The sequence below is a fragment of the Marmota marmota genome, unplaced genomic scaffold (assembly GCF_001458135.2).
Source record: "Marmota marmota marmota unplaced genomic scaffold, marMar, whole genome shotgun sequence".
Classification (NCBI taxonomy): Eukaryota; Metazoa; Chordata; class Mammalia; order Rodentia; family Sciuridae; genus Marmota; species Marmota marmota.
The window spans coordinates 22,939,034-22,964,334 of record NW_026000185.1 but is presented as its reverse complement, the minus strand read 5'-3'; the positions used below and the strand labels follow the sequence as shown (position 1 = coordinate 22,964,334).

General features: G+C 53.7%; 1 protein-coding gene across 7 annotated transcripts in view; it reads right to left on the bottom strand.

Moving 5' to 3' along the window:
- Positions 1-25,301, bottom strand: part of LOC107147020 (S-adenosyl-L-methionine-dependent tRNA 4-demethylwyosine synthase TYW1-like) — a 194,855-nt gene that overhangs the window by 70,124 nt on the left and 99,430 nt on the right. For 4 of the 7 annotated variants that reach the window (XM_015491395.2, XM_015491397.2, XM_048789876.1 and 1 more), the window contains one exon: positions 12,553-13,575. The exons of the other annotated variants lie outside the window; for them this stretch is intronic. In XM_015491395.2, the coding sequence (XP_015346881.1) occupies positions 13,354-13,575 (222 nt within the window). In that variant the 3' untranslated portion in view covers positions 12,553-13,353. Of the gene's footprint in view, positions 1-12,552; positions 13,576-25,301 lie in introns of those variants that run through there. 7 annotated transcript variants of the gene reach the window in all.

Here is a 25,301-nt window from a genome sequence, read left to right as displayed (position 1 = left end):
TGGGAAGAGACAAGCACCCAGCGGCGTAGAAGGTAAGACTCATCCCGTCGGCACTCAGAGAGCAACTGAGTGCGCAGATGTAGGAAGGCCCGAGGCCTCAGGAGAAGGAAGACCAGCCTCGGAGGACACCAGGATCTCTTACTAGAACAGACAAAGACGTTGAAATCAGCAAGTAGGGGTATGAAGACAGGTATTGGACTGCGTTCGGTAAGTTCAAAAGTTAATTAGAGACATACAGAAAGTCCTAGAGGTGAAAACTGAAATGTCTCAGATGAAAAACTCAAAGGGGGGACTAAGGTCTGATCTCAGAGAGGTCAGGAAAAAAGGATGCGAAACCCAAAGGTTTAGCAAGCAAAATTATCCAAATGAAACACACAGAGGGAGAGAAGTTGGCAAGAAGAACCCCATGATCTGTGGGCCTCCAAGTGCCTGAGCTCATGGCATCGCAGCTCCCAGAGGAGAACAGAGACCGAGAGATATCTGAAGAAGTAAAAGCTAAGCATTTTCCAACTGTGACCGAATTGTAAACAGGAAACTTGGAGAAAATTATATCAAAGCACATCATTATCAAGTGTTCGAAGCCAGGGGTTAAAAAATAAAGACTTAAAAGCAGCAGTCAGGAAAATAAGACATGCTCCACACCCAGGATCAAAGACAAGAACGGCAATAGGCTTCTTGTCAGAACAAAGCAAGGGAGCAGACAGCGAGTAAAACAGCATCTTGAAAATAAGGAAAGAAGCTGTGTATGGTGGCGCACACCTGTAATCCCAGTCACCTGGGAGGCTGAGGCAGGAGGACCTCAGGTTCAAGGCCAGCCTTAACAACTTAGCAAGACCTGTCTCACATTTAAAATGAAAAGAAACAACAATAAAATAATCAAAGCAAAAAAAAAACCTCTGAATATCTGGAATTTTATATCTAGCAAAAATATCTTTCAAAAATGAAGGTGAAATACAGAGACACAGAAAAGCTAAAATAATTTTTATTGGACCTGGATACAAGAAATGTTAAAGGCATCCCTTTAGACCAAAGGAAGCAGACGCCAAATGAATGGTTCACATAAAGGAATGGAGGGCAGGCTGGGGATGTGGCTCAAGCGGTAGCGCGCTCGCCTGGCATGCGTGCGGCCCGGGTTCGATCCTCAGCACCACATACAAAAAAAGATGTTGTGTCCGCCGATACTTGAAAAGTAAATATTAAAAAATTAAAAAAAAAAAAAAAAAAGGAATGGAGGGCACCAGTAGTGATGCTCACATGTGTGTGCACATGTTGCATGTGGAGGCTGTGTATGTGTTTACAAGTGTGCATGTGTGTGCGTGTGTCTGCATACATGGGTGCAGGTGTGTGTGACTGTGTGTGTGCATATGTCTGCATACATGGGTGCAGATGTGTGTGACTGTGTGTGTGTGCACGTGCAGCATGTGTGGGTGTGGGTGTGTGTGACTGTGTGCAGATGTGTGACTGTTCATGTGCCTGCATGCATGGGTGTGGGTGTGGGTGTGACTGTGTGTGTGCGTGTGTCTGCATGTGTGGGTGCGGGCGTGTGACTGCGTGTGTACAGGTGTGTGTGTGCCAATATTTGTGGGTGCGGGTGTGTGTGTGTGTGCATGTGCCTGCATGCGTGGATGTGACTGTGTGTGTTCATGTGTGTGTGTGTTTGCCTGCATGTGTGAATGCGGGTGTGACTGTGTGTGTGCAGGTGTGTGTGTGTGCCTGCATGTGTGGGTGTGGATGTGTGTGACTGTGTATGTGCAGGTGTGTGTCTGCATGTGTGGGTGCGGGTGTGTGTGACTGTGTGTGTGCATGCATGTGCATGTGCGTGTGCCTGTATATGTGGGTGCAGATGTGTGTGTGTGCATGCATGTGTGTGTGCGTGTGCCTGTATGTGTGGGTGCAGATGTGTGTGTGTGGGTGCAGGTGTGTGTGACTGAGTGTATGCAGGTGTTTGTATGCCTGCATGCGCGGGTGCGGGTGTGACTGTGTGTGTGCAGGTGTGTGTCATGTGCCTGCATGCGTGGGTGCGGGTGTGTGTGACTGTGTGCAGGCATGTATGTGTGCGTGTGCCTGCATGTGTGGGTGTGTGTGACTCTGTGCAGGTGTGTGACTGTGCATGTGCCTGCATGCGTGGGTGTGGGGGTGTGTGACTGTGTGTGTGCAGGCTTGTGTGTGCGTGTGTCTGCATGTGTGGGTGCAGGTGTGTGTGACTGTATGTGTGTGTGTAGGTGTGTGTGTGTGCGGGTATGTGTGACTGTGTGTGTGCAGGTATGTGTGTGTGCATGTGCCTGTATGTGTGAGTCCAGGTGTGTGTATGTGTGCGTGTGCCTGCATGTGTAGGTACAGGTGTGTGTGACTGTGTGCAGGTGTGTGTCGTGTGCCTGCATGCATGGGTGTGAGTGTGTGTGACTGTGTGTGTGCAGGTGTGTGCGTGTGCCTGCATGTGTGGGTGTGTGCAGGTGTGTAGTCACTGACAGTGTGCATGCAGATGCACAGGGGCACACGCACTGTGGACAGCAGCGTGGAGGTTTCCCATCTCACCTTCCTGGTTACTGTATTTTCCCAAGAGAAAGGCCTGGCAGTGGGGGCTCGCACTTGATGTTCACCACAGCTTCACTGCCACACCCCCAAGTGGGACAGTCCCAACACCCGTTCACAGGCGACGACTGTGGTATGACAGTCCAGTAGAGCGACTCCTGGCAGCAAAATCCAAGGCCTCGGCGGGCACAGCAGCGTGCGTGAGTCTGCGTGTGCCGAGCGGAGGGAGCCAGGGAATGAAAATCACAGACCACACGAGCCCGTCACATCCACCACGAGAAGACGGAGACTGGGCAGATGGGTGGCTGGAGGAAGGGGTGTGAGGAATTTGGGGGAGGGATCTCCTAATGGGGGTGGAGTCATGGGGGTAGATGTGTGTCGAATGTGTCACACTGAACACTTGAAGCGTGTGCCATGGATTTTAGGTCAATTCACCTTGACACCTTCACTCAGCAACACAAAGACTAGGTTCGAGGGTGGGGTGTCCATGTTTGGGGTCTGCGGGGCGTCCAGGTCTGGGGTCTCCAGGCCTGGTGCGCAACCCCCGCCCCTGAGTGGGCTTCTCAGGCTGGAAGAGCAGAACTGCCCGCAGGCACAGCTGCTGCGCTCCAAGGGTGGTCCCTGGAGCAGACACACAGGAGCCGGGGCTCTGCATGGCCTCAGAGCCAGAGCCCCAGGGCTGAGCCTTGTCACGGGGTGGCGGGAAAGCCACCGGGTAGGGTGGGAGAAGCCAGGGAGGGGTCACTGGTTGTTTCCCAGAGGTCAGACCAGTGTCTGGCAGGAGAGTCGACTCGATGGGGAAAGGCCCTCTGTGCAGGGAGCTGGCCTGGGTGCCCAGGGCCTCCGTGGGGGTCCCCATCCCCGCTCAGCGCCTGCTAGATGCTGTGGAGCTGGAGCCCGGCTCCCTGCCAGGCCCTGCACGTGCCTCATTTTGTACTTACCTGCTCCACGTTGGGTGGCCTGTGGCCGCTCACAGAGTGAGGGGCACCTGCCGAGTCCAGCCACATCTGGTTTAGGTGACATTTAGAGGGGACTCTGGACCTTGATGCGGGAGTTCCTCAGGAAGGGGCCTGTGGGTGGGTCCATGGTGGGGAAGTGAGGCCTGGGGGCTGGGTTGTGAGGCAGGGTCCTCGTGCCTGGTCAAACCCTTCTGAAGAGGCTGCTTCCCTCCCAGCAGGACTAACTGGGGGTCTCCTGGGGTGTCTGGCACCTGGCCCTGGGTTTCCAGCCCAGCGCTGAGAGACAAGTGCTGCCATCCTTGAGGCCCCGTGGTGGCCTGGGCAGCTGAGCACAGGGTCGGGACGCGATCACACGGAGAGGCCACGGGAAGGCCTGAGGGACAGACACCTCACTTCCGAGCCACATTGGAAAACAGGAACATCACCAACCCTCACCACACAATGGCTTCTCTGGAGACCCGGAAAGTTCTGAGAAGACATACCTGCCACTCACCCAGACTGACAGCCAGACTCACCTGTCACAGGCTGCCACCTGGGACAGAAGTGGTAATCAGAAGCCAAGGGCAGCGTACCAAAGCCGGGCCAGGCCACGCTGCATGGAAGAGGGACAGAATCTACCCGAACTCCAGAAATGGAGTCCCATTGTCCATCCCAGAGTAGGAAAGGCACCCTGGACATCTAGAGAGGGTCAAAGCCCCAAGACAGCGTCTCTCGATGAGCCCCTGCAGACGTCCCCCCAGGAAGACAGAGGAAGGAAATCGTAGGTGCCCATGAGAGACAGGAGGGGACTCCCATTTCCCTCGAGCAAGGCCTGGCTCTGGATTCACTTATGCAATCCAGCCATCTGTGCAGGAGACGAGGCACAGAGCCATCCCCACCGCACTTCAGCATGTGGTTTGTGCAACGGCGGATGGCCAGCCAGGGGCCCCTGGGAGACAACTGGAAAAGGCCAATGAGGCCGGGCATCTCATCCCAGTTGTCCCTGGTCACACTGGAGAGGAAATGAAGGTCTCCACAGCCCAGGAGAGTGAGGCTGCAGGGGAAGTTTCCAGAGCCAGGGAGGAGAGCGGCCACAGGACTGGGGGCCAGCCCCACACAGGCCACGTGAGACAGCCTGGCAGAAAGGGTGGCCTCCGGGAGGCTGGCGAAGACTGCTCTACCAGAGCCTCCGCACCTGGGCTTCCTGGGCAGCCCTGGGCCCTGGGAGGCTCGCAATCAGCAGGCTCTGCCCCCGGCTCCGTCCTCCCGTTGTGAGGCCAGCACAGTCAGATCTCAACACTGCCCCTCTACATAGCACCACAGGCAGACCCTGGAGCAGCTCACACTGCCCGCTGCCCACCTTCTGCCCCCATCTCCTGGGGCCTTTCCCCAGCCCTCTCTTCCTGCCCCAGCTGCTGGGGAGAGTCCTGCTGTGAGGATGGCCAGCAGCCAGGCTTTGCACTCTAAAGCTCTAGGCTCTCCCTGGTCCACTGAAGGCCCCGCTGCCCTGCGCCCTGGGTCTGTGTCCCCTGCTAACTGCTCCCAGCTCCCCCCACCCTTCAGGCTGAGGGTGCAGAGCAGGACGCGTCCACACATCCTGGTCTCCTCAGAGTTGCTGTGGGTCTGGAGGACAGAGGCCATTTGCTCCCCAAGCACAGCATGGGATCCTCTCAGGGTAACACAGTTCTTTGGTCAAATGACATCGACAACCAAAACCAAGATTTCCATGTAGGAAGAACAGAAAGTGGATCCTGGCAGAGATGTAGACGGCCACACTGGCTGAGACTCAGCAGCCTCAGGTCCACGAGACTCCTCGGGTGAGATTCCTCAGGTGCTGGGGCTGTGAGTTCAGACAGGGTCCTGGCAACTCGCAGGATGACCCTGGGAAGTCACACGCCCAGAAGGCATGGGGGCAGGCCGCATGCTGGGGTGTGCTCGGCTGGAGCTGGGCCCCCTGGTGCTCCCAGACCACACTGTCCCCTGAATCCAAACCTGGAACCCCCTCTGCCTTCTCTGGCAGCCAGTGAGGCAAGGGGGACGTCCTGTTCTTCACCTCTGTTCCACCGCCTGGTCTTTTAGAAGACCCCGCCCCTTTGTCTCCACCACCCACTGGAAAGCTCCAGAAGGTCAGAGGAGGAAGTGGAAGTGTGTTCTCCATCCCTTTAGGAGAGTCCAGCTTCTGTCCCAGAAAGTAGGGTTGCTATGGGAACAGGAGGAAATGCTGCTAAAACTGGAAGACTGTGACATTTTGTAATGGGAAAGTGGGTTTTGGAGGCCAAACAAGTCTTCATAATGCTGCCCTTTTTAGCCACCTGGCTGAATGGCAGGGACACAGGAGGCAGAAGACATGCAACGTGGCATCTTCACGACCCACAGATCTGCCTCCTGCCTGACCAGGAATCTGTGTCAGTCAGCCTGTGCCAGGCTGTGCTGCAGCAACAAGCAGCCCCAAAACCTCAGGAGTTCAGAACCTGTTTATTCCTCATTCAGGCACATGTGGGCTTGGTGATGGCTCTGGCCCAAGTGCTGGAGCAACAATCTCCCTCTGAGATGAGCCATTTTCTTGGCAAAGAGGGTGTTGTGTCCCCCTAAAGCTCACGTGTGAGACACTACAAGAGGGTTCAGGGGTGAACGAACGGGGTTAGGAAAGCCTTGATCTGACCCAAGCATTGATCCCCCAATAGGGACTAACTGGGTTATGACTGCAGGTAGGCGGGGTGTGGTCGGGGGAGGTGGGTGCTGGGGTGACCCTCTGGGCTTGTCTTGGTGAGTGGAGCCCTCTCTGCTTGCTGGAGCCCTGTCCTGAGCTGCTGTCCTCCTCCACTCCCAGCCCACTGTGAAGTCCTACCTCACTGGGCCCCAGAGCAGCGAAGTCGGCCTTCTGTGGACTGAGCCCTGAAACTGAGAGCTCCAAATACACTTGTCCTCAACTGCTCTCGTCACTTGTCGCTCCCCACCTGGGCTGACTCACGGCTCAGGACCTCCCCTCAGGAGAGAGGAGCTGGCGGAGCCATCGGACCTGTTGTGTGACAGATGGATTCACGTGGACCCACCCCGGGGCCTCCGGTGTTTGTGTGATTCAATGACCCCGTGTTCTCTTCTAAGCTCTGCGCCCGTCACATACTGCTCCTGTCACTGCCACCAGTACCTTGCTGCAGGTGTTAGTGGGCCTCCGACACCTCCCATCAACATCTTCCGGGGGTCCTCCTGGAGTCACCTGCCCTCCCTGCTGGGTCTGTGTGTCTCCCTCTCCCCTGCTGTGACCAGGGCTGGGCCTTCCTGTTCTCACCCCTGCCCTCTCCTGGGCCTTCAATTAGTCATCGTTCTGTCCTCTGCAGGCCTGTCGGACCTTCTCCTGGGGAGTCCAGAAGGGCTGTGAGCCTGCATGTCCACAGTGCACTCAAGCTCCTGGACACAGGGAGAATGGCAGCACCATCCACCGTATCCCGAGGCCAGCCTGCGTGGCTGGTGCTGTACCAACACCAAGCCCGTCGGCCACAGCTCTCCGGGTCTATGAACGTCCTTGGCAACTCGTCTCTCAGCCTCTGGCCTCTGCATCTGATGAACAAGCAAACCAGGCTGCTCGCAGGGCCTAGCCAGCCGTCTCCTCCCTGCTCTCCTCCCTGCTCCAGGCTCCTGCCTGGCCCTTTCCCACCTACCATTCTTCTCAGGCCCAGAGGCCCTCCAGAGCCCTGCCAGGTGCGCTCTCCTGGGGACCACCTTCCTGTGGCTCTGGCCACAGGTCACAGTCACATGTTGGACACTCACGTCTCTGATGAGTGTCCGTCAGCATAGTGTATTTGCCAAGGAATCCCCAGTGATGACCAGAGCCACGTCAGCGTTCCACAGACGCCTCCTGAATGTCACCCGCACAGCGAGGCGTCACACTATGCCACTCTTTTGAGATAATCGATGCCCTTCCCAGTGGACATTCAGGTTTCTGAGGGGTTTTTTTTGCTGTTATAAGATGCTTTAATAAGTACTTGTAAATGTGATTTTCCCCTTTAAATCCTTTAATCCAAGGTTAAAGATAGAGGTTCTTGGTATGAACTGCCAAAGTGCTTTTGAAATACTGTTACATAATCTTTATGATGATGTAAAAAACCTTACAATTTGATGGGAGAATATTGTCTTCATTTTCATTTCCTTGGTGAAAATGAAGTTTTTCTATCTTGTAGCCCACTCTCTATCTGTTCCACATCCTTTGTTCCTTTAACCAGTTTTTAAAAAAATATTTACTTTTTAGTTGTATGTGGACACATACCTTTATTTTATTTTCATGGGGTGCTGAGGCTCGAGCCCAGGGCCCTGCGCATGCTAGGTGAGCGCTCACAACCAGTCCCCTATCCAGTTGAGTTTTTAGCATTTTTTTAACTAAACCACATGATCTTTTCAAGTAAGGTCAGTCCATCGCACCCTGGGCAGCAGTCCCCCAGGTTTGCCTTCGTGTTCCTGTGTTGGACGCTCCAGGAAGACTCTCTGACCGTTCCTTTACCAGCTGGTTCTTACGTTGCTTCTGGACCCACAGTGGTTCTAGAAGAGCGGTCTCTAGGCCAGGGCATCATGTCAGCTAGGGCCTGTGAGAGGCAACCTGTCCCAGAAGGCCTCCCAGCAGGGCCTCTGCCCACCGGGGCAGCTGGGAGCTGGGCAGTCTTGCTCGGGAGCCGGAGCTGTCCTTGCGGGACCCTCCTGGTGCACGGCAGGAAGGACTGGACTCCTTTATTGTGCTTCCTTTGAGTCCTGTGAGCAGGGAGGCTGGCCTCTGTGCGCCTCACCCAGCTTTATGGAGACGCACTTCACATACCATAAAATCCACTCGTCTGAAGTGGGCGGCTCAGTGGTTTGTCCCATGTCCCCGCTGAGCCAGCACCACTGTCCTCAGAGTCAGGTTCCATTTCAGTGACCTGCCTCTAAGCCCTGGGTGCCCCTGGCTCATGCCGCCGCTCTACTGGCGGTTCCAGAATGCTGCCTCTGGCTTCCACGACCTCTCTGCTGTTTCACTTGTGTCCACTGCTGATGCCCCTCTGGGAGAGGCTGCCCTTCAGGTGGACGTCACACGTGTTGGACGTCCAGCACTGGCCACACACACCGTCCATCCCCAGGCAGTGCCACAGCCACATCACCCGCAGCTGCGGCTCCCCAGGTGAGCACTGCGGTCCCCACCCATCTGCAAGGACCTCCCAGGGGACTGTGGCTTCCTCTCTGACCTGGGGATTCTTGCATTTTCTTGTCATTTCTAATTGCAGCCCATTGTTTGCAGAACAGATTGTGTGTGATTTCAATCCCCTTTTAATTCATGGGTGCTAATATTGGTGGAAAACTCGATCTTTGCCAGAGCGGCCCAGGTGCACTTGATAAGGACCTGTCGTCCACACCTCCCCGTTCCAGCCACTGGCCATCACTGTGAACTGGCCTCCTCCACAGGTCTGCAAGTTTTTTTTTGGGGGGGGGAGTGGATCCCAGGGGTGCTCTACCACTGAGCCACATCCTCAGCCCCTTTATTTATTTATTTACTTTTTTTTTTTTTAACCTTTGATAATAGAGATTGAACCCAAGGGCACTTAACCACTGAGCCACCTCCCCAGACCTTTTTTATTTTTTATTTTGAGACAGGGTCTCACACCAAGTTGCTTAGGGCTTTGGCTAAGTTGCTGAGGCTAGCCTCGACCTTGTGATCCTCCTGCCTCAGCCTCCTGTGTGCCATGGTGCCCAATTTTAGAAGTCTGAAAATCAACCAAACCTACACACACACACACACACACACACACACACACACACACACACACAAATCTTCTCAAGAGAAACTAATGAGCCTCAATAAAATTAGCAGTTGACTTCATCAGAAAAGTGAGATGAAATTGACTCTCAGCCCAAATTCTCTATCTATCTAGTGGAAGTCTTCAAAAATAGCAAAGTTGGGGCTGGGGTTGTGGCCCGGTGTCAGAGCACCCACCTAGCCAGTGCAGGAGCACTGGGACGATCAGGAGCACCACATAAAAATAAAGGTATTGTGTCCATCTACAACTAACACAAAATATTAAAAAATAGCAAAGTTCAGACATTGCCAGATGAACAAGAAGTAGAACAATTCACCATCAGCAGAATCGCCCAAGAGTTGAGTTTTCACAAAGGACGCAGTTGACTTGGTCCACTGAGGATAGGACCCTGTGAGGACTACAGCACGGCCGTCCTCAGAGACTATGGCCCTTTTGCCTTAAATACAATTGCCTACAGCTGAGCACATGCAATCGTGCTGCTCGATCTGCAATGTGCAGAGACCACTGTGTGATTCTCACGAGGGAGGGAAGTGAGGAAGGAGCGGCCATCTCACTGTGTAGGAACCACTGAGGGCCACCCTCGTGGGGTGACACCAACAGAAAAATACATATAGTAAAATCTGCAGCAAGGGACTTAAACAGGGTCTCCTCACCAAAGGAGGCAGCGGGAGGGAGGATCGGCCACAAGCCTGGAGACTTTAAAGAGCAACCACCTCAGAGCACCTCATCAAGAGACAGATGGCAGATGCTCCAGAGAGCAATGGTCCTCCAGCCACAGGCCCTGGCCAGGGGCCGCACCATAGATTCAGAGACAGTGAGGTGGGAAGGGAAGGGACGGGAAGGACCAGGAAAGCAGTAGCCCACAGAGAAGTAGCCCAGCGAGAAGGGGCAGTCTCCCAGCAGACAAGAGCCACTGCCTGTGCTTGACAACAGGTGTCCGGCAACAGCAAGTCCGGCTGAAGCAAAGCACACTCTACGATCTACTACAAAGACACATGGCTACAGATTGGTGGCACCTGACAACAGAGCCCCACAATACTTGAAGCAAAGCCTTGCGGCCAGGTGTAATGGTGCACACTTGTAATCCCAGGGACTCCGGAGGCTGAGGAAGGAGGACGCAACTTCAGGGCCAGCCTCAGCAATTTAGCAAAATCGTGTCCCAAAATAAAATAGGGCTGGGGATGTGGCTCAGTGATAAGGTGCCCCTGGGTTCAATTCCTGGTACCAAGAAAAAAAAAATGAAATTGGTTGATTTAGTTATTTTGCTCATTGTTACACTGTTCCAAAGGAAGAGTGTCACTAAGCCCCCACTCATTTTGGAAACTGGTTTTGTTTCATTTTAATTATTATCATGTTTTGGTATCTTACAAGGCAACTTTGTTATTTTTTCTAAAATTTCTTAACTATTCCCACTTGGTGGCTAATTTTTCAGCTAATGTTAGAACCATTTGCCAGGAAAGATTCCAATGGGAATCAGAGGCTTTGTTTGCAAGCAGACCATGGTGGTGGACCTGGGTCCCTCCCCTCCCACTCTCTGTTCGGGTAGATTCCAGATTCCCTTGAAGGTGCCCTGGGCACTCCAGAATCTCCTTGTGACTGTGAACTGGGATCAATGTGCCATGTTATTATTCCTCCTTTTTTTTTTTTTTTTTTTAAATAGAAAGAAGAACCTTCTGGGCCATTTAGTTTGTCCTTCAGCATTCTGAAGTCAGATAAGCTCAAGGCCAGAAATATCCTTTGATCTGTTCTCAAATGTTTTCAGGCATACAAAAACAATTCCTTACCTGTCACGGAGGCAGAGTCCAGAGGTTTGCTTTCTCTAAGGGAGGGGTCTGTTGGTTGGGGTAAACATAGGGCCCCCTCAGCCTCCCGCACCTGGATGCCTGGCGAGCCATCCCACACCCAGCTGGGCTCTGGCTCCATAGCACATGCTTCTCCACGAAGGTGCTTCTGTTTGCTAGCACAGGGCCACTGCCCTGCGGGGCTGCCTCTGTGTGCTGAAGCCTGGGGGTGGGGGACAGGTGCTGTGATGCCTGTCTCCCCCACCTGTGACTCTGCTACGCAGCTTCAGCTTCCCTGTGACCAAAATATCCACAAGAACATCTGAGAGAAGGTTCACTTGGGGCTCAGGTTGCAGGTCTCAATCCACAGATGGATGGATGGATGGCAGGTGAGACAGGGGGAAGGGGCTGCTCACAAACGGTGGGGTCGGGGAGCAGGGAGGCAGGGTAGGGTGTGCAGGGAGGGTGCACCTTCCAGGGAAGCCCCATGAGCCAACCCTCCAGCTAGGTGCCACCTGCCCACTGCCACCCCCAGGGCATCCACCCCAGGATGAGCCCCTTCATTTCACCCTGGGACATTCCTGCTGTAACAAGGCTTCGGTGTCACCTCACATCCCAGCCATAACAATGACACACATATCTGTCCTCTCTCCCCCTGCATCCTGACACAAAGGTCCTAGAACCCTTTTATCTCCGGGGTGGCAGGGGTGCTAGCTATCTATGCCCTTTGTCCTAACATCTGGCCTTTGGCGGCTCCACGTGGACAGCTCGTACTCTCTGGGATGTTCTCAGGTGCCCTGGCTGGGCTTCTGGACTTGGGCTGGTCCTTGAAGCTCTCAGCCCATTCCCAACCCTCCAGCAGGGGCAAGGAGCTGGAGACGCATGGTGTCTAGTGACAGAGCTGCTTAAGACTGCCAACTATGGGGTCTGTGGGGCTTCCAGATTGGTGGGAGAGGAGAGGGTGGTGCCCCCTCCACCTTCCCTGCAAATCACAGTCTGCACATGGTCGTCCCGGGTTCTGAGAGCCTGTTAAGCAACTTACCAGGCCCAAGAGGGGAACTGAGGGGACCCCCCACTTGCAGCCTCAGTGACTCAGGGATCCACTAACCAACTGCTGTCGGGACCAAGCCCCTAACCCGGGGGCTGTGTGCCACCTCTAGTCAGTGTCAGAACTGAGCCAACCCCAGGTCACAGCCACGCCGTCGGTCATTGGGGAAAGCCCCCACACGTCTGGCCTCAGAAGTGAAGCAGACAGTGGAAGAACGAGAGAGAGAGAGAGAGAGAGAGGGTTCTCCCATATTCACCGTCCCACGTCACAAGGGAGAGGTGTTTGACTCTTGCCACTTAGAAATAAACACGGTATCGTTTTTCAACTAAGCAGGCAGGAAGGTTGCGTCACCTATGAATCTAACTTCAGCCTCACAAAACAGCTGCCGCGTGAGGAGGTGGGTCTGGCAGGGCTCAGATCCCGGAGGACCAGAAGGACCTTACGCTGGGCACATGAGAATATTTGTGCTCCAAGTCTTCAGAAAAGATCGTTTCATTTATTTTTAGATAAAAGAATTTTAAAATAACTTTGACAACTTGAAAAAAAAAATATTGAGTGTGTTGTTTTCCATTAGAGAAAGCCTGAGCCTTCAAGAACAGACTGTGTGACTCAGTGAGGGCCACAGAGTACAGGGGGGGACCCCAGTGGCAAGAGGAGGCCCAGGCAGCGGCCTTGCCAACCAGAAGCCCAGGGCGCAGGGGAGGCAGATGGCCCAGGGCCCTTGGGAGGCACCCCTCTGGCAAGAGGACGCCTCTGCTCCATGTGGCCATGTACCGTGTCCCATGGTGACGGTGGGGACCTGGGGACTGGCAGAGTGCGGTCCAGAAGAGCTTCCTAAAGCTCCAGTGGTGCATAGTGATGTAATCAATGCAGTACTTAGAGATCTGCAAACTGACAGCTGACAGGCTTCGCAGGCTGTGAGAAGGGCTGGAGCCAATCTCTGTAACCAGGGGCACAAGAAGCCCAGGGCCCAAGGTGGGGCCTGTGTCCACGCTGCACAAGGCTCCCATGAGTGACACTCCGGACGTCTCGCAAAGACTGATTCAAAACCACTAGTTAAATCCTAGTCATGGCTCTTCCCTGCCCAAACAACCTCCTCTCAGAAATACAGCGGGGAGGCACAGAGTCCAGGCAAGAAGTGGGGAGCTGCTCCAAGGCACCAAGTGTGTGGCCGTCTCCAGTCCCACAGGACAGCCATGGGGGAGACGAGATCTGCAGGGTCGAGGACCTGGGGGCTGCCTCGCTTCTGTCCTCCCGCATCCGGAATTCAGATAAGCTCAACATCCAGAAACGTCCTTGGATTTGTTCTTTCTCTGATGTCTTGTGTCCTTGGGATCAAAGCCTCTTTCCCTGGCACCGAATAAAGCCCAGGGAGGGGTTTTGGCCATGTAGTCCTCTGCACTGAAGGACTTTGACCCACCGCTATCTTCGTACTCCTGGACGAGCTCCTGGAAGCGGCCATAGTCGATCCACGTCCACCATTCTCCCTCGATCTTAAACTGGGAAGAAATCAGCCTCAGGTCAGAAGGGGAACCATCCACGGGGAAGGCACTAATGCACCTGGTTTTTCTCCCTGTCAGGCAACACTTCCACATTCCACACCTGGTTTCCTGACGGAGCAGCCTGCAGCATGGGCAGGCGCTTCCCCTGGGCACTGCAACCCACGGGCCGAGGACCAGCTGTGGGATGGGAGATGTCCTGGCCCGGGTGGGGCTGTGGGAGCAGTATTGCTGACGGGCATCAAATTGCCCAGTGCTGCCAGCGCTCAGGGCCCAGCTACCTCAGTCCTGCAGCCGCCTTCTGTCTGGCTGGATTTTTGTGGCTATTAGCTGCATCTGGTAGAAGCCTTTTTATTACCAAACTCCGCTTGAGTTATTAGCAAAGCCCTAATCAATGCCTTCCAACTCTGAAATGCTAAATGACTCCAACCAGCCTTTCCAGTCCAACATGCATACAATACCTCATTAGCAGAAAGCCAATTCAATAAAGAGGAATAATCCAATTTGTACTCTTAAGGAAATTGCTTCTCAAAAGTCAACGAGGAATGAAGGCAAAGCTGAGGCAGTTCTCGGGGAAACCAGCTGAGCTGTAAGGGCTCTCCCCCAGCGCCTGCCTGGCAGCACCGTGGAGAGTGTACCCGCTGTGCTGAAACGCACCGTTGACAGTTAACTGTCAGAAACGAAAACAGAGCCTGATTAACTCCATGAACCAAGTCAAGCAAGAGCTTCCTGGTCCAGCTGAAAAGGAATTATTGAAAATAAGCAGGCTCCTGGGTTTGGAATTTACTGTGGCATCTAATTTCTTACCCAACAGCTCTGAGAAATCTCCTTGGAAGACCATTCTTTGAAATAGTGCCCCCAGGGCTCTCTTCCTTCATCTCTCCCAGACTGGAGGCCCTGACTGTTCTCCACCCACTACTGTGGAAGGAGCTGACCCTTTCCCCTGGTGCTCACACCCACGCCCCACCATCTTCCTGAGAAGCTCTGCTCATAGGCCACCGTCTTCCACTGACTGAGCCAATTCCAGCTGTGGCCTCCCCCAGCTGCTGCTGTCTGCCCAAGTCTCGGCCCAGGGTGGTAGAGATGGCCACCCATTTGAACACAGGCACCCGCGGACTCCAGAGAGCAGGCCCCACCTTCCAGGCTCCCATGCTGCCTGTCTGGTTTGCACTAGCTTGCACGTCAGGTCCCTGTCTTTTCTCTGGGAAGCGCCACACCCCCATCCCTTTAGCCCAGGACAGCTCCTGTGCCACAGGTCCCTGCTCCTTAGCTGCCCAACGGTAGCACCTCACAGCCCATCTGCAGTGACCTCCCGCACTGCCCACCAGCCAAGATTAGGCCGAGAGGAGGCCCTGACCCACCCTGTAGCCATCACTCAGGACACTGAGGCCAGCCCCATCCTCCTGACCTCTAAGCGAAGCTAGAAGACCAGGGTGAAAAAACCCCACCTGCTCACTGACGTCCTGGGAGACAGGACGGGACTCTGCTGCTACGGGCTGCACAATACAGAAAGGACCGTCTCAGTGTGTCCATGCAGAAGGCCCCCGCACTCCTGTGGAGACAGGGCTCCCTGACTAGCACAGGAGGAGACTCGTCAGCGTACCTCAGCAGTGAGGCCCCCAAGGCTGCCCTTTGCCACTCCCTCCCCTTCATGCCTGTGCACCTGGCCCAGGCCCTTTACAGGTGACCACAAAGCACCTGGCATGTGCCCTGGGCAGAGGAGGGGACAACGATCACCCAGAATGTGGCCCCACGGGGAGCCTCTGGGGCTCCCAGCTGTGTCTGTGAGAACAGGCCACACAGCCCTCCTTGCTATTCCTGTCCCTCTGGGGTCCAGCTCCAGGTCTAGAGTCTGGCCCCTCAGCCTTCATGACCCCAGGCCTCCTCCTCCTCAGACTCATCAGTGATCACTGGCCACAGACAGCCTGAGGACTAAAGGGTCTGTCTGGACTAGAGCAATAGACCTGACTCTCCTTTTTATTCCAGCCTACGGTAAAAAACATATTTTATAGTTCAATCTAGGAGGTACACGTGTGTGTGCACACACAGACACATGCAAACACATACACAGACACACACACACAGACACGCACAGACATACACACACATACAGACATACACATGCAAAGATTCATACACACACAGACACATTGAGACACACACACAGGCAGGCAAAACCCATAAACTATTCTACATGTATCACAAAACTGCTGGCTGCACCTCAGGAGACTGGCGGACTCCGGGTGCTGGGAGAAGTCCAGCCCTGGGGGAACCCATTCTTACTGGTTCTGGGCCTCCAGCTGGTTCGGAATACAGAAACCAGGTACACAGACTTGTCAACTGGAAGCTGACACCTGGCACGTGCCACTGAGAACACAAACCAGAAGGCCCTGAGGCTGTGGCTGCCGCGGCCAGGCCAGGAGGACTGTCTACAGGGTGGGCCTTCCCAGCCTGCAGTGGCTGCCTTCTGGCTGTGTCCCACGCAGCCTCTCCTCGGTTTGGGCTCGGAGAGGGTGAACCCTGTCTCAAGGACGCAGGTCTATCAGACCAGGCCCACTCCCAGATCCCATCCAGCCCCGTCTCCATGCAGCCACACAAGGGGTCAGGGATGGGGGTGGCACAAATAGTCCATAATAGGTTGATCTGAAATGAGCCCCGAGTCATCAGACCCCAAAGACCTCTCATGACGATTTGAGGACAGAAGTACCTGATACAAAGAGCTCAGAGAAAGTCGTACTATTCGTGTAAAAGGTCAAATTAAGTATGACTGACGCAGACACTGCTAATGACAGCGGCGTAAACAGGGACATTAAATCCAAATCATAAAACTGGAGGCTAAGTGTCCTGAGACATGAGGTCATCCCGCCTCAAGAACTCTTCCAATCCAAGCACGGGGAGGTGGTCTATGCAGAGTTACAAACTCAGAAGGTCACGGATGGTCTCAAGGCACGGGGCAAGGCAGTGAGGCATGGCCCTGACTGATGGAGCCAGGCTGTGCAGGGCAGTGCGCCCTGGCCCTGGCACTGCCTCCCTGGAGCCACCATGCTGCTGACCGAGGGCCCATGCTCACTGCTTCCTCTCCTTCTCACACAGCAGGGACAGCACAGGGTCTCTGATACCAGGGTGTTTAAAAGATTGTGTTCACTGTGGTCCCACAGGAAACCCCACTAAGTGATGGAAAGGTCCACCATGGAGCCCGGTGGCAGCGGAGGAGACCCAGCAGGACCCAGGCTGGGCACCACAGGGAGGACGGGGCCCCCAGTCTTCCCACTGCACTGACCTGCGTGCAGCAGAGCACCGTCCAGCCCACAGAAGCGGGCCCTCCACAGGGTGGAGGAGGGTGACGTCTGCAGACACCCAGGATCTCACCTGTCGCACACTCAGTAGTTCCTGGGAGGACGTTTCCCATGAAGTAGGGACAAGTCAAACAGAAACACAGGACCCAGGAAACCAGAGAGCTCTCAAGGGGAGAAGCCAAGGAGACCTGGATAGAGAGGGACCTGCCCACCACAGGGGGATCAGAAAGTGTCCCTGGAAAGACAGCTCCGAGAGAGGGACCTCATGGGAAACCCAAGATGCTGAGAGTCCAGTGCAGACTGCCCTGGCAGAGACCCTGAGGGCTGAATCCACTAAAGAATGCAGAAACCTAGACATCATCCTTCTTGCCATCTTCATCATCATCACCATCACATATTGATTAGCTCCAAGGAAACTGAAGGTGTCATGGTCTGGATCTGAGGGTGTTCCTCAAACCTCCTGTCAGTGTAGGGACATTCAGAGGTGAAATGACCAGATGTGACAGCTGTGACCAATCAGTCCGTCCTGGTGTGGGCCGGTGGGCTGTGGCTGGAAGGGCTAGTCGTGGGGCTGCCCTGCCTCTTTCCTGGCCCCTGACACCCACATGAGCTGAGCGCCCCGCCTCCCAGGATATGCAGCCTCACCTGGGCCCAGAGCAATGGAGTTGACCTACGATGGACTGAGCCTCTGAAACTGTGACCCCAAAATAGATATCCCTCCTCTGAGCTGCTCTCGCTAGGCATTTTGGTCCCAGCAATGAAACACTGCTGGGCTATGCTGGAAACAGAGCAGCCACCAGGGCCGTGGCTCCATGGTGAACAGGGCTGCGGCAACAGGGACGCAGGAAGCTGCCTCTGCGCAAAGCCGCGGCCCAGGCCCCACAAATAAGCGGAAGCAGAAAGGAGCCTGCCTTAGTTCCGCACCGTCCCCTCCACTACTTTAACCGTGTGACCCACTCAACGGTGCACAGGGCAAGTTAATCATTTAAAATAAGTGTCTGTCTAGAAACCAGTAGTGCAGGGTCTCTCAGCCCCCCATACCCCCACCCCCTTCAAGACCGAGACAAGACTGCAGGGACACGGGCTGTCAGCACTTGTAGCCTTCAGTGTCTTGCATCCTCAGGAGAGAGGCAGGCATAGCACCCACCCTGAGGCCATCCACGCACCTCAAGGGAACTGAACTGCCCCCTCCAGGGTCACAGGTCTGACAGACAGACGCCCTGAGCAGCAAGTGGTGACTGTCCTTGCAGTGGGAAGGCCCCCCTGGATCCCTCTGCAGAACCAGAACAGGGTGCTCCCCCAGAGCTCAGCTCCACCAGCCCGCGACGGCACAGCCCCTGGCCCAGTTCCTCCTCTGTGCAAACACAAGGTACCTGTTGGCCATGAGGACAGACATGGGGCGGGATCTGGCTCTGCCTCCTCAGCATGACCTGCAGATCCAAAGTACCTCTCCTGCCTGTCATGCTTCTCAGACTGGGGTTGGAAGGGTCCCCTCCTTTCCCGTGTCATGTCACAGACTGGGGTTGAAAGGGTCCCCTCCTTTCCTGTATCGCGGGGTACCTGGAGGAGCATTGGTGGAGTTCTTCTATGAGGGTCTGGTGGAACCTGGCTGAAAGCCCATCTGGTCCTGGGCTTTTCTTTGGTTGGCTTCTGACTGTCGCGAGCCACCTGTGGGCTGTGTGTGCGAGCTATGCGCCCTGGAGCCATATGAGGGGCATAGGGTGTTGCACGCTGACTGGGCTGTGCGACACAAGTGTGCTCTCCTCTCCCTCTCCCTGTGATCCCACACAACACCTGAGATGGGTGTCACGTGCCGCGATGTCAATCAATCTGCTGACCACAAGACGCCACGAAGCAAGGCTCCACCTTTGAAACCTACCCCCTGCCTTATTTGGTGAAGAACATTCCATCAAGCTCCTCTGTGTGTCCCCCTAGAAAATAAAGAGAATCTAGGTGTGCGCTCTCTCTTGCCTTCCAGTGTGGAAGAGGACCCTGAAGGTCACAGAGCAGTCCCACCCGCGACCTGGGAAACTCATGTGCACGTTTTTGCATGATTTCTCGCTGTTTTCTTCACTCCTCTGAACCCAGCTCATCTCCTCAACAGGGGCATCTGGCGAGATCTGATGGCATCAGCAATTCTACTGCTTGAAACTGATCTGTTTAAATTTTTCTGTTTTCCTGATGCAACTTGGGCAGGTCATATGTCTCTAGAAATGTCATGTCTTCATATTTCCTATTTTATTAAAATGTAAATTTTTAAAATAGTTTTTCATTATCATCCGTATTTCAGTAGTGTCCGGTGGGATATTTAGTTTTTCATAGAGCATTTTAGTGATTTGAGTTTTCTCTTTTCTTCATTAGTTTGGCTAAGGGTTTATCAATTTTATTTATTTTTTTCAAATAACCAACTTTTTGTTTTGTCATTTTTTTTGTTTTAATTTTATTGATTTCAGCTGATCTTAATTTTTTCCGTTTTCTACTGCTTTGGGTGTTAATTTTGCTTTTTCTAGGTCTCTGAGATGCAATGTTAGGGTATTTATTTGTTGACTTCCTATTCCTTTCAATGAACGAGCTCAGTGTAGTGAGATCTCCTCTTCCCACCGGGCCTACAGAGACTCTGAAATGTTGGATCTCTGGTGGTTCCTCCCTTTGCTGGTTTTCACTTTTATTTTTCATTTTTTCTTCACGAAATATTTTATTGAGTATGTTTTGGGAGTTCAGTTTTATCAGAGATTTTCCCTCATCTTTTGAGACTGTCATGGGATTGTCACTCCTGATTCTGTGTCACACTTACTGATTTGCTGAACCTTCCTGGCATCTCCGGAGTAGGCCCTATTGACCATGGTGTGGCCTTTTGAGGTGCTGTTGAATTCTGTCTGCAAGTCCTTCATCAAGAACTTCTGGCCTGTTTCGTCAAGGACATTGGTCCGGTTTTCTTTTTGTTGTGTCCCCATCAGTCTGTAGTGGCAGGATGACCCTGGCTTTTGGGGATGCGTCCCTTCTGCTTGGGGGCTTGGGCCTCGGGCCTGACCTGGGAGCTCCTTGCTGGGAGGCCGTCACTGCCCTGTGCTCACTGCGTCCATCTACCTGTCTGTTGTCTGTATCCTCCAGGTTTGCCTTTGGTGGGCCACGCGTCCAGCAGTCTGCCCACTCCTCAGCCCTGCACTCTGTTTTCCACACTGCTGTCCACCTCCAGCACAGGGCAAGGGCCTGCCTGGGCTTTGCTGCGGCCCCCAGGCCTGGTGTGTCTCTGGGCAGACGCCGTCTTTGTCCCCATTGTGCGAGTCTGCTTTTCCTTCAAGCCCAGGTGAGCAGGACCAACCCCACCCACTACCTTCACCTCACTCTTCACTCAGTGGCAGATGGAGACTGGGTAGTGGCCTTCCCTCCAGGCGCTCAGAGGCCTCTTCTGCCATCGTCCTGCATGGTCTCTTCTTGTCTCCTGCCATGTCTCATTATCATGGTCTGGTTTTAAGGTCTGCTGAAGAACTTAGCAACCAGCAGCATTTATTACGGTCACAGCAACAAGCATCATACATGTGTTAATTCACTGAATCTTGACAGAGGCTCCTGACTCTTAAATACTGTTTTTTCTCATATTCCAAAGGAGGAAACTCAAGCTAGAAAAATTCAAGCCTTGCCAAGGACGAGAGAGGCCCAGCTAGAGTTCAGTCCCAGATGTCTGGAGGTGGAAGGCTGCTCTCACCAGCTCTCTCCACCTCTCAGGAGCAGTACAGTGGTCGGCCGCCATGGGGAAGCCGGCCATGTCCTGAAAACGGGCAAGTGCTCTGTGCCAGCTCACCCAGCAGCACTGCCTTTGAGTTCTAGGAGAGTCTGCCAAGCTTGAGGCCCAGCAGGCAAGTGAGCACTGGTCAGAGACGGGTCTCTGGGAGCCAGAGAGTGGCTTACACCAGGGGAGAGAAGGCGGAGCCAGGCCTCTGTCTTGGGGTAAGAGGGACTGACCGAGGGATCTAAAAGCGAGCCCAGCAGGTGAGGCTAAGACAAAAGGAACCGCCCTGAGTGGAACAGTTAAGAGGGTGCACGCCTGCCGGTAGGAGCCGGCTTCACACTGCTAGGAGCCGGCTTCACACTGCTAGAGCGGCACTTACACATGAGCACGGGGGAGGCCAGAGTGGTGTGTGCAGCCAGAGTCTAGCATGCCCCATCAGCACGTCCAGGGGACACCTCAGAGGCCATGCACAGACATCCTTACAGACCTGAGGTCAGAACACACACATGCTTCCCCACTGCCAGCTGGGAGAACCCAAAAGACACCAGCAGCAACGGGTACCCCTGCACACGAATCTTGGTCCCTAATACCATTCAACAATGAAAGGAGCCAGGCTCCCAAGAGAAATGGCCGACTCTGGGGCTGGGCAGGAATATACACAAATCAGCCTAGAGAATCCTATAGTGCCAGAAGTAAGAAGGGCTGGCGAAAATCAAAACAAATCAGGAAACCCCACGCTGCTGTCAGTGTGGCAGGTGGGCCCAGGAGCCACTGAAGAGCTGAAGCCAGGACAGCGCCTGGGGACAGCCCACAGGGGAGGAGGGGACAGCCCTCCTGACATGTGGGCTGCCCACCACGGCTTCCTCCTGGAGAAAGCAGCAAGGGGCGGGGAGAGCTGTCCCACAGGAGAGGCCTATACTCTGCCGTGGCCCCTGACAGAGGCAGCAACAGCGTCACCCACCATGCTGGTGGTGTGCATGTGCCCTGGAGTGCCGCCACGGAAAGAGCTCCAGGTATTGGGATCTTTCTCTTAAAAACACACAGCCAAGCCTCATGAGGAACACAGATTCCAACAATGGGCGTCCCACAGGCAACTCACTGAGTAGCCCTCAAAACTGACAGGCCATCAAGTAAGGAAAGTGAAACACTGCTGTCCCCTAGAGGAACCTAAAGAAACGTGACAGCTGGGTGTGATGTGAAGCTGAGGACAGCAAGGACAGGAAAGGAGGCCTGAGGAACTCCAGACGCCCTAGGGACTTCAGTTGGAGCAGCGCACCACTCTGGTCGAGGACTCCAACACACCACCAGCACCAGCACAAGACGCTGACCACAGGACAAGTCCAGGCCGTGCTCTTCTTTTTAACTTCTGTATGCCTTGACTGTGATGGGCGGTGCTGCCACAAATACTGAAGTGGCTGGGTCCCTCCAGCACGCTGTAGTCGTCTGGATGAACACTGAGTGGTGGGACGCTGGCCCTAGGTGGTTGCATCCCTAGCTTTTTGAGGACTCCCTTAGTGCTTTCCAGGGTGACTGTGTGGACTTGCAGGCCCACCTAGGATGTGGGCGTGAACCTCTGCCCACATCCTCACTAGCACTTCTTATTGTGGTATTTCTGACCACTGCCATCTATCTGACGGGTGTGAGAGGAGATCCCAGTGTGGTTTTGATATGCGGTCCCCCGAGTGCTAGAGATGCTTAACATTTCTTCATATCCGTTGGCCATTTGCTTTCCTTTTTTCAAGAAGTTTCTATTTAGCTATTTTGCCTATATGCTGATTGGGTTATTTGGGGTTTTCTGAGTTCTTCATGTAGTCTGGGTATTAATCCCCTATAGCTGGCAAGGATTGTTCCCATTACAGGCTCTCTCTCTCTGTATGCTTGTTTCCTCTGCTGTGCAGGATGCCGACCCACTAATGATTCTTGGTTTATCTCCTGAGCTAGAAGGGTCTGGTAAGGAAGCTGGTCATACACCTATGATGGACTGTTGGTCCCCCTATGTTTCCTTCCCGCAGTTGCAAGGCTCCTCATCTAATTCCGAGGTACTTGATCCACAGTGATTTGACTTTTGTGCAGGTGAGAGGCAGGGATCAGGTTTCATTCTTCCTCATGTGGATTTCCAGTTGTCCCAACGTTGATTTGTTAAAAGGGTGTTTTTTCCTCCCACCTATATTTCTTTCCAGCGCCAGATGGCGGCAGGTGTGTGGACTGTCCCTGTCCTCTGCTCTGTTCCATGGGTCTTCATGTCATGTTACCATGATGCCAACACCATGCTGTTTTGTTACCACAGCTCTGGGGCATAATTTAATATCAAGTGTTGTGAGTCCCCTACTCAGGACTGCTTTGGCTATTCTGGGTCTTTTATTCTCCAAAATTAATTTTAGAACTATTTTTTCCTAGTTCTGTGAAGAATGTCCTTTGCATTCTCATGGGGATTGCACTGAAACTGAATACTGCTTTTGGTAATGTGGCCATCAGTCTATATGCTTAATCTCCCTATAAATAAAAAGCTGCTCTAAAATGTAATGTCTGTTTTTTAAAATAAGCAATCAAGTCTTCAAAAACCAACACGAGACTTCTGCACGTGTGCCCCTCACCAGGGTCTTGTCTTCTGTGGCAGAGAGCCACTAAAACAGGCTGTGGTCACCAACGTGTGGAGAGGACTGCAGTGTTTCTGAACTGAAACTACCAGGGTTTATTGGATTCATCGTGGTCTGATGACCATGAACCAAGCTCTGCAGGTTTCCCTACCTGAACGCCAAGCTGCCTGCCTTTCTGCTGTGAGGCCAGACGCGCTCACTGAGTGCCACACGGATTCTGCTCTGGATCCCCGATGAGCCTGCCTCTTGCCAGCAGCAACACTCCCACAGGTCTGCAGTGTGAGCGAGGGGCAGGACGGCTGCTCTGGAGACCAGCTACTGAAGGGCACTCACTGCAGCCAGGGAGACTGGCCTGTGGTACAGCAGGCGGCTCTCCTCGCCACCAGGGGGCGATCTGGGTACTGACGAGCTGCACAGATCCTAACAAGGCTCTCTGGAGGCTACTCCATGCTACTCCTGCAAACTTCACACAGGATCTCTGAAGGTCATCTAAATGTAAATATTAACCAAGGCCTGGGATCCCTGTAGAATTTTTTTTCTTTAAAAACTCACCTTACATTTTGGACTGCATGCTCTCCTGGATCAGAAAGTGTTTTAATTTTTGAAATGAATAAAGAAGGAAATGCCACAACTGGAGAATTTTCAAAGTTCCGTTTTATGGCAATATCCTTATTTCTGCTAGTCAGCTTTTCCAGAATCAGAAAAATACGGCATATTAAATAGGAGAGTGTTCACTGGGGAGATGGAAACCCAGACCGCAGGGGAAGGCAGCTGAGTCCGCCCAGGGGCAGCAGAGCCCTTCCCCTGGGTCTTCCTGGGAGCTCCGCCCCGCCGACTCCACACAGTGGAGGCAGAGGTGGAGGCGGCAGGTCAGGGAGCGGGGCTGCGGAACAGCAGGAGGAGGAGCCCCTCAGCCCTTGCTTTGGGCTCCTGTATCCCAGAGTGGGCCTTGGAGACGGTGCAGAAGCACAGTGGACATGATTGAAACACAACAGCCCCACAGACGCTTCTCTCTCTGGCCAAAGAGAAAAAGAGGGCAGCCCAGCAACAGAGAACACGTCACCCAGCAAGAGAGAACACTTCACCCGGGCCAAGAGGACAGCTGGCCTCTGCCCACCCCCCTGCTGGGAGGTGTAGAGATAGTGCAGGGGACCCTGCCCTTCTCCCACCCGCAGCATGGTGGAACCCACTCGGGGCAGGAGCTGGACCTCCACCCCTCCTCTGCAGCACCAGGAGCCCCCCACATACCAGAGGCCAAGGAGCTGAGTGGAGAGTCCGGCATCATGAGGCCTCCACCCTGCCCCGTGGTATCAGAGGACGCCATGTGGGCAGCAGAACGAGGTGGCCCACCTTCCCCAGCAAGCTATCAGAGGGGGCTGGGCAGGGGGGTTCGGGCTGCCACCCTGGCAGGAACAAGGCAGCTCCCACAGTCCAGTTCCAGGGACAGAGCCCCGTTAGGTCCCCAAGCCCTGGGAACTCTCTTCCCGGGACCTAAGTAAGTCTTCTGTTTCTTTGTTGAGAGCCACGGCCGGTCAACAAATTGCATATGATCCTGCTATATACTCACAAATTGCTGCAGATGCAGTTAGGGCATGGAAGACTTTACAAGGACATGGAGATTTACAAGGTCAATTATCTAAGGTAATACAAGGAGCTAATGAACCTTACACTGAATTTGTAGATAGGCTTATTCAAACAGCTACCAGAGTTTTTGGGGTAGAGAGCAAGCAATGCCATTAATTAAACAGCTAGCCTTTGAACAAGCAAACAGATGGTGTAAAGAGGCCATTAGACCATGGAAACATGGAGATTTAAACACATATATCAAATTATGTAGAGACATTAATGAACAAGGGCAAGTCCTGGCAGCTACAGTACAACAGGCTTTAGATGCCAGGCCAAAAACATGCTACAATTGTGAACAAACAGGAGGAGGGTTTAACAAAGCTAGGTATCAAAGGAGTAGAATACCGGGTATTTGCCCACGATGCCATAAAGGGAGACATTGCGCTAATGAATGCCATTCTCAAACCACCATAGAGGGTACTCCGTTATCAAAAAACAGACAAGGACCAGGTGTTTACCCACGATATCGTGGAGAAA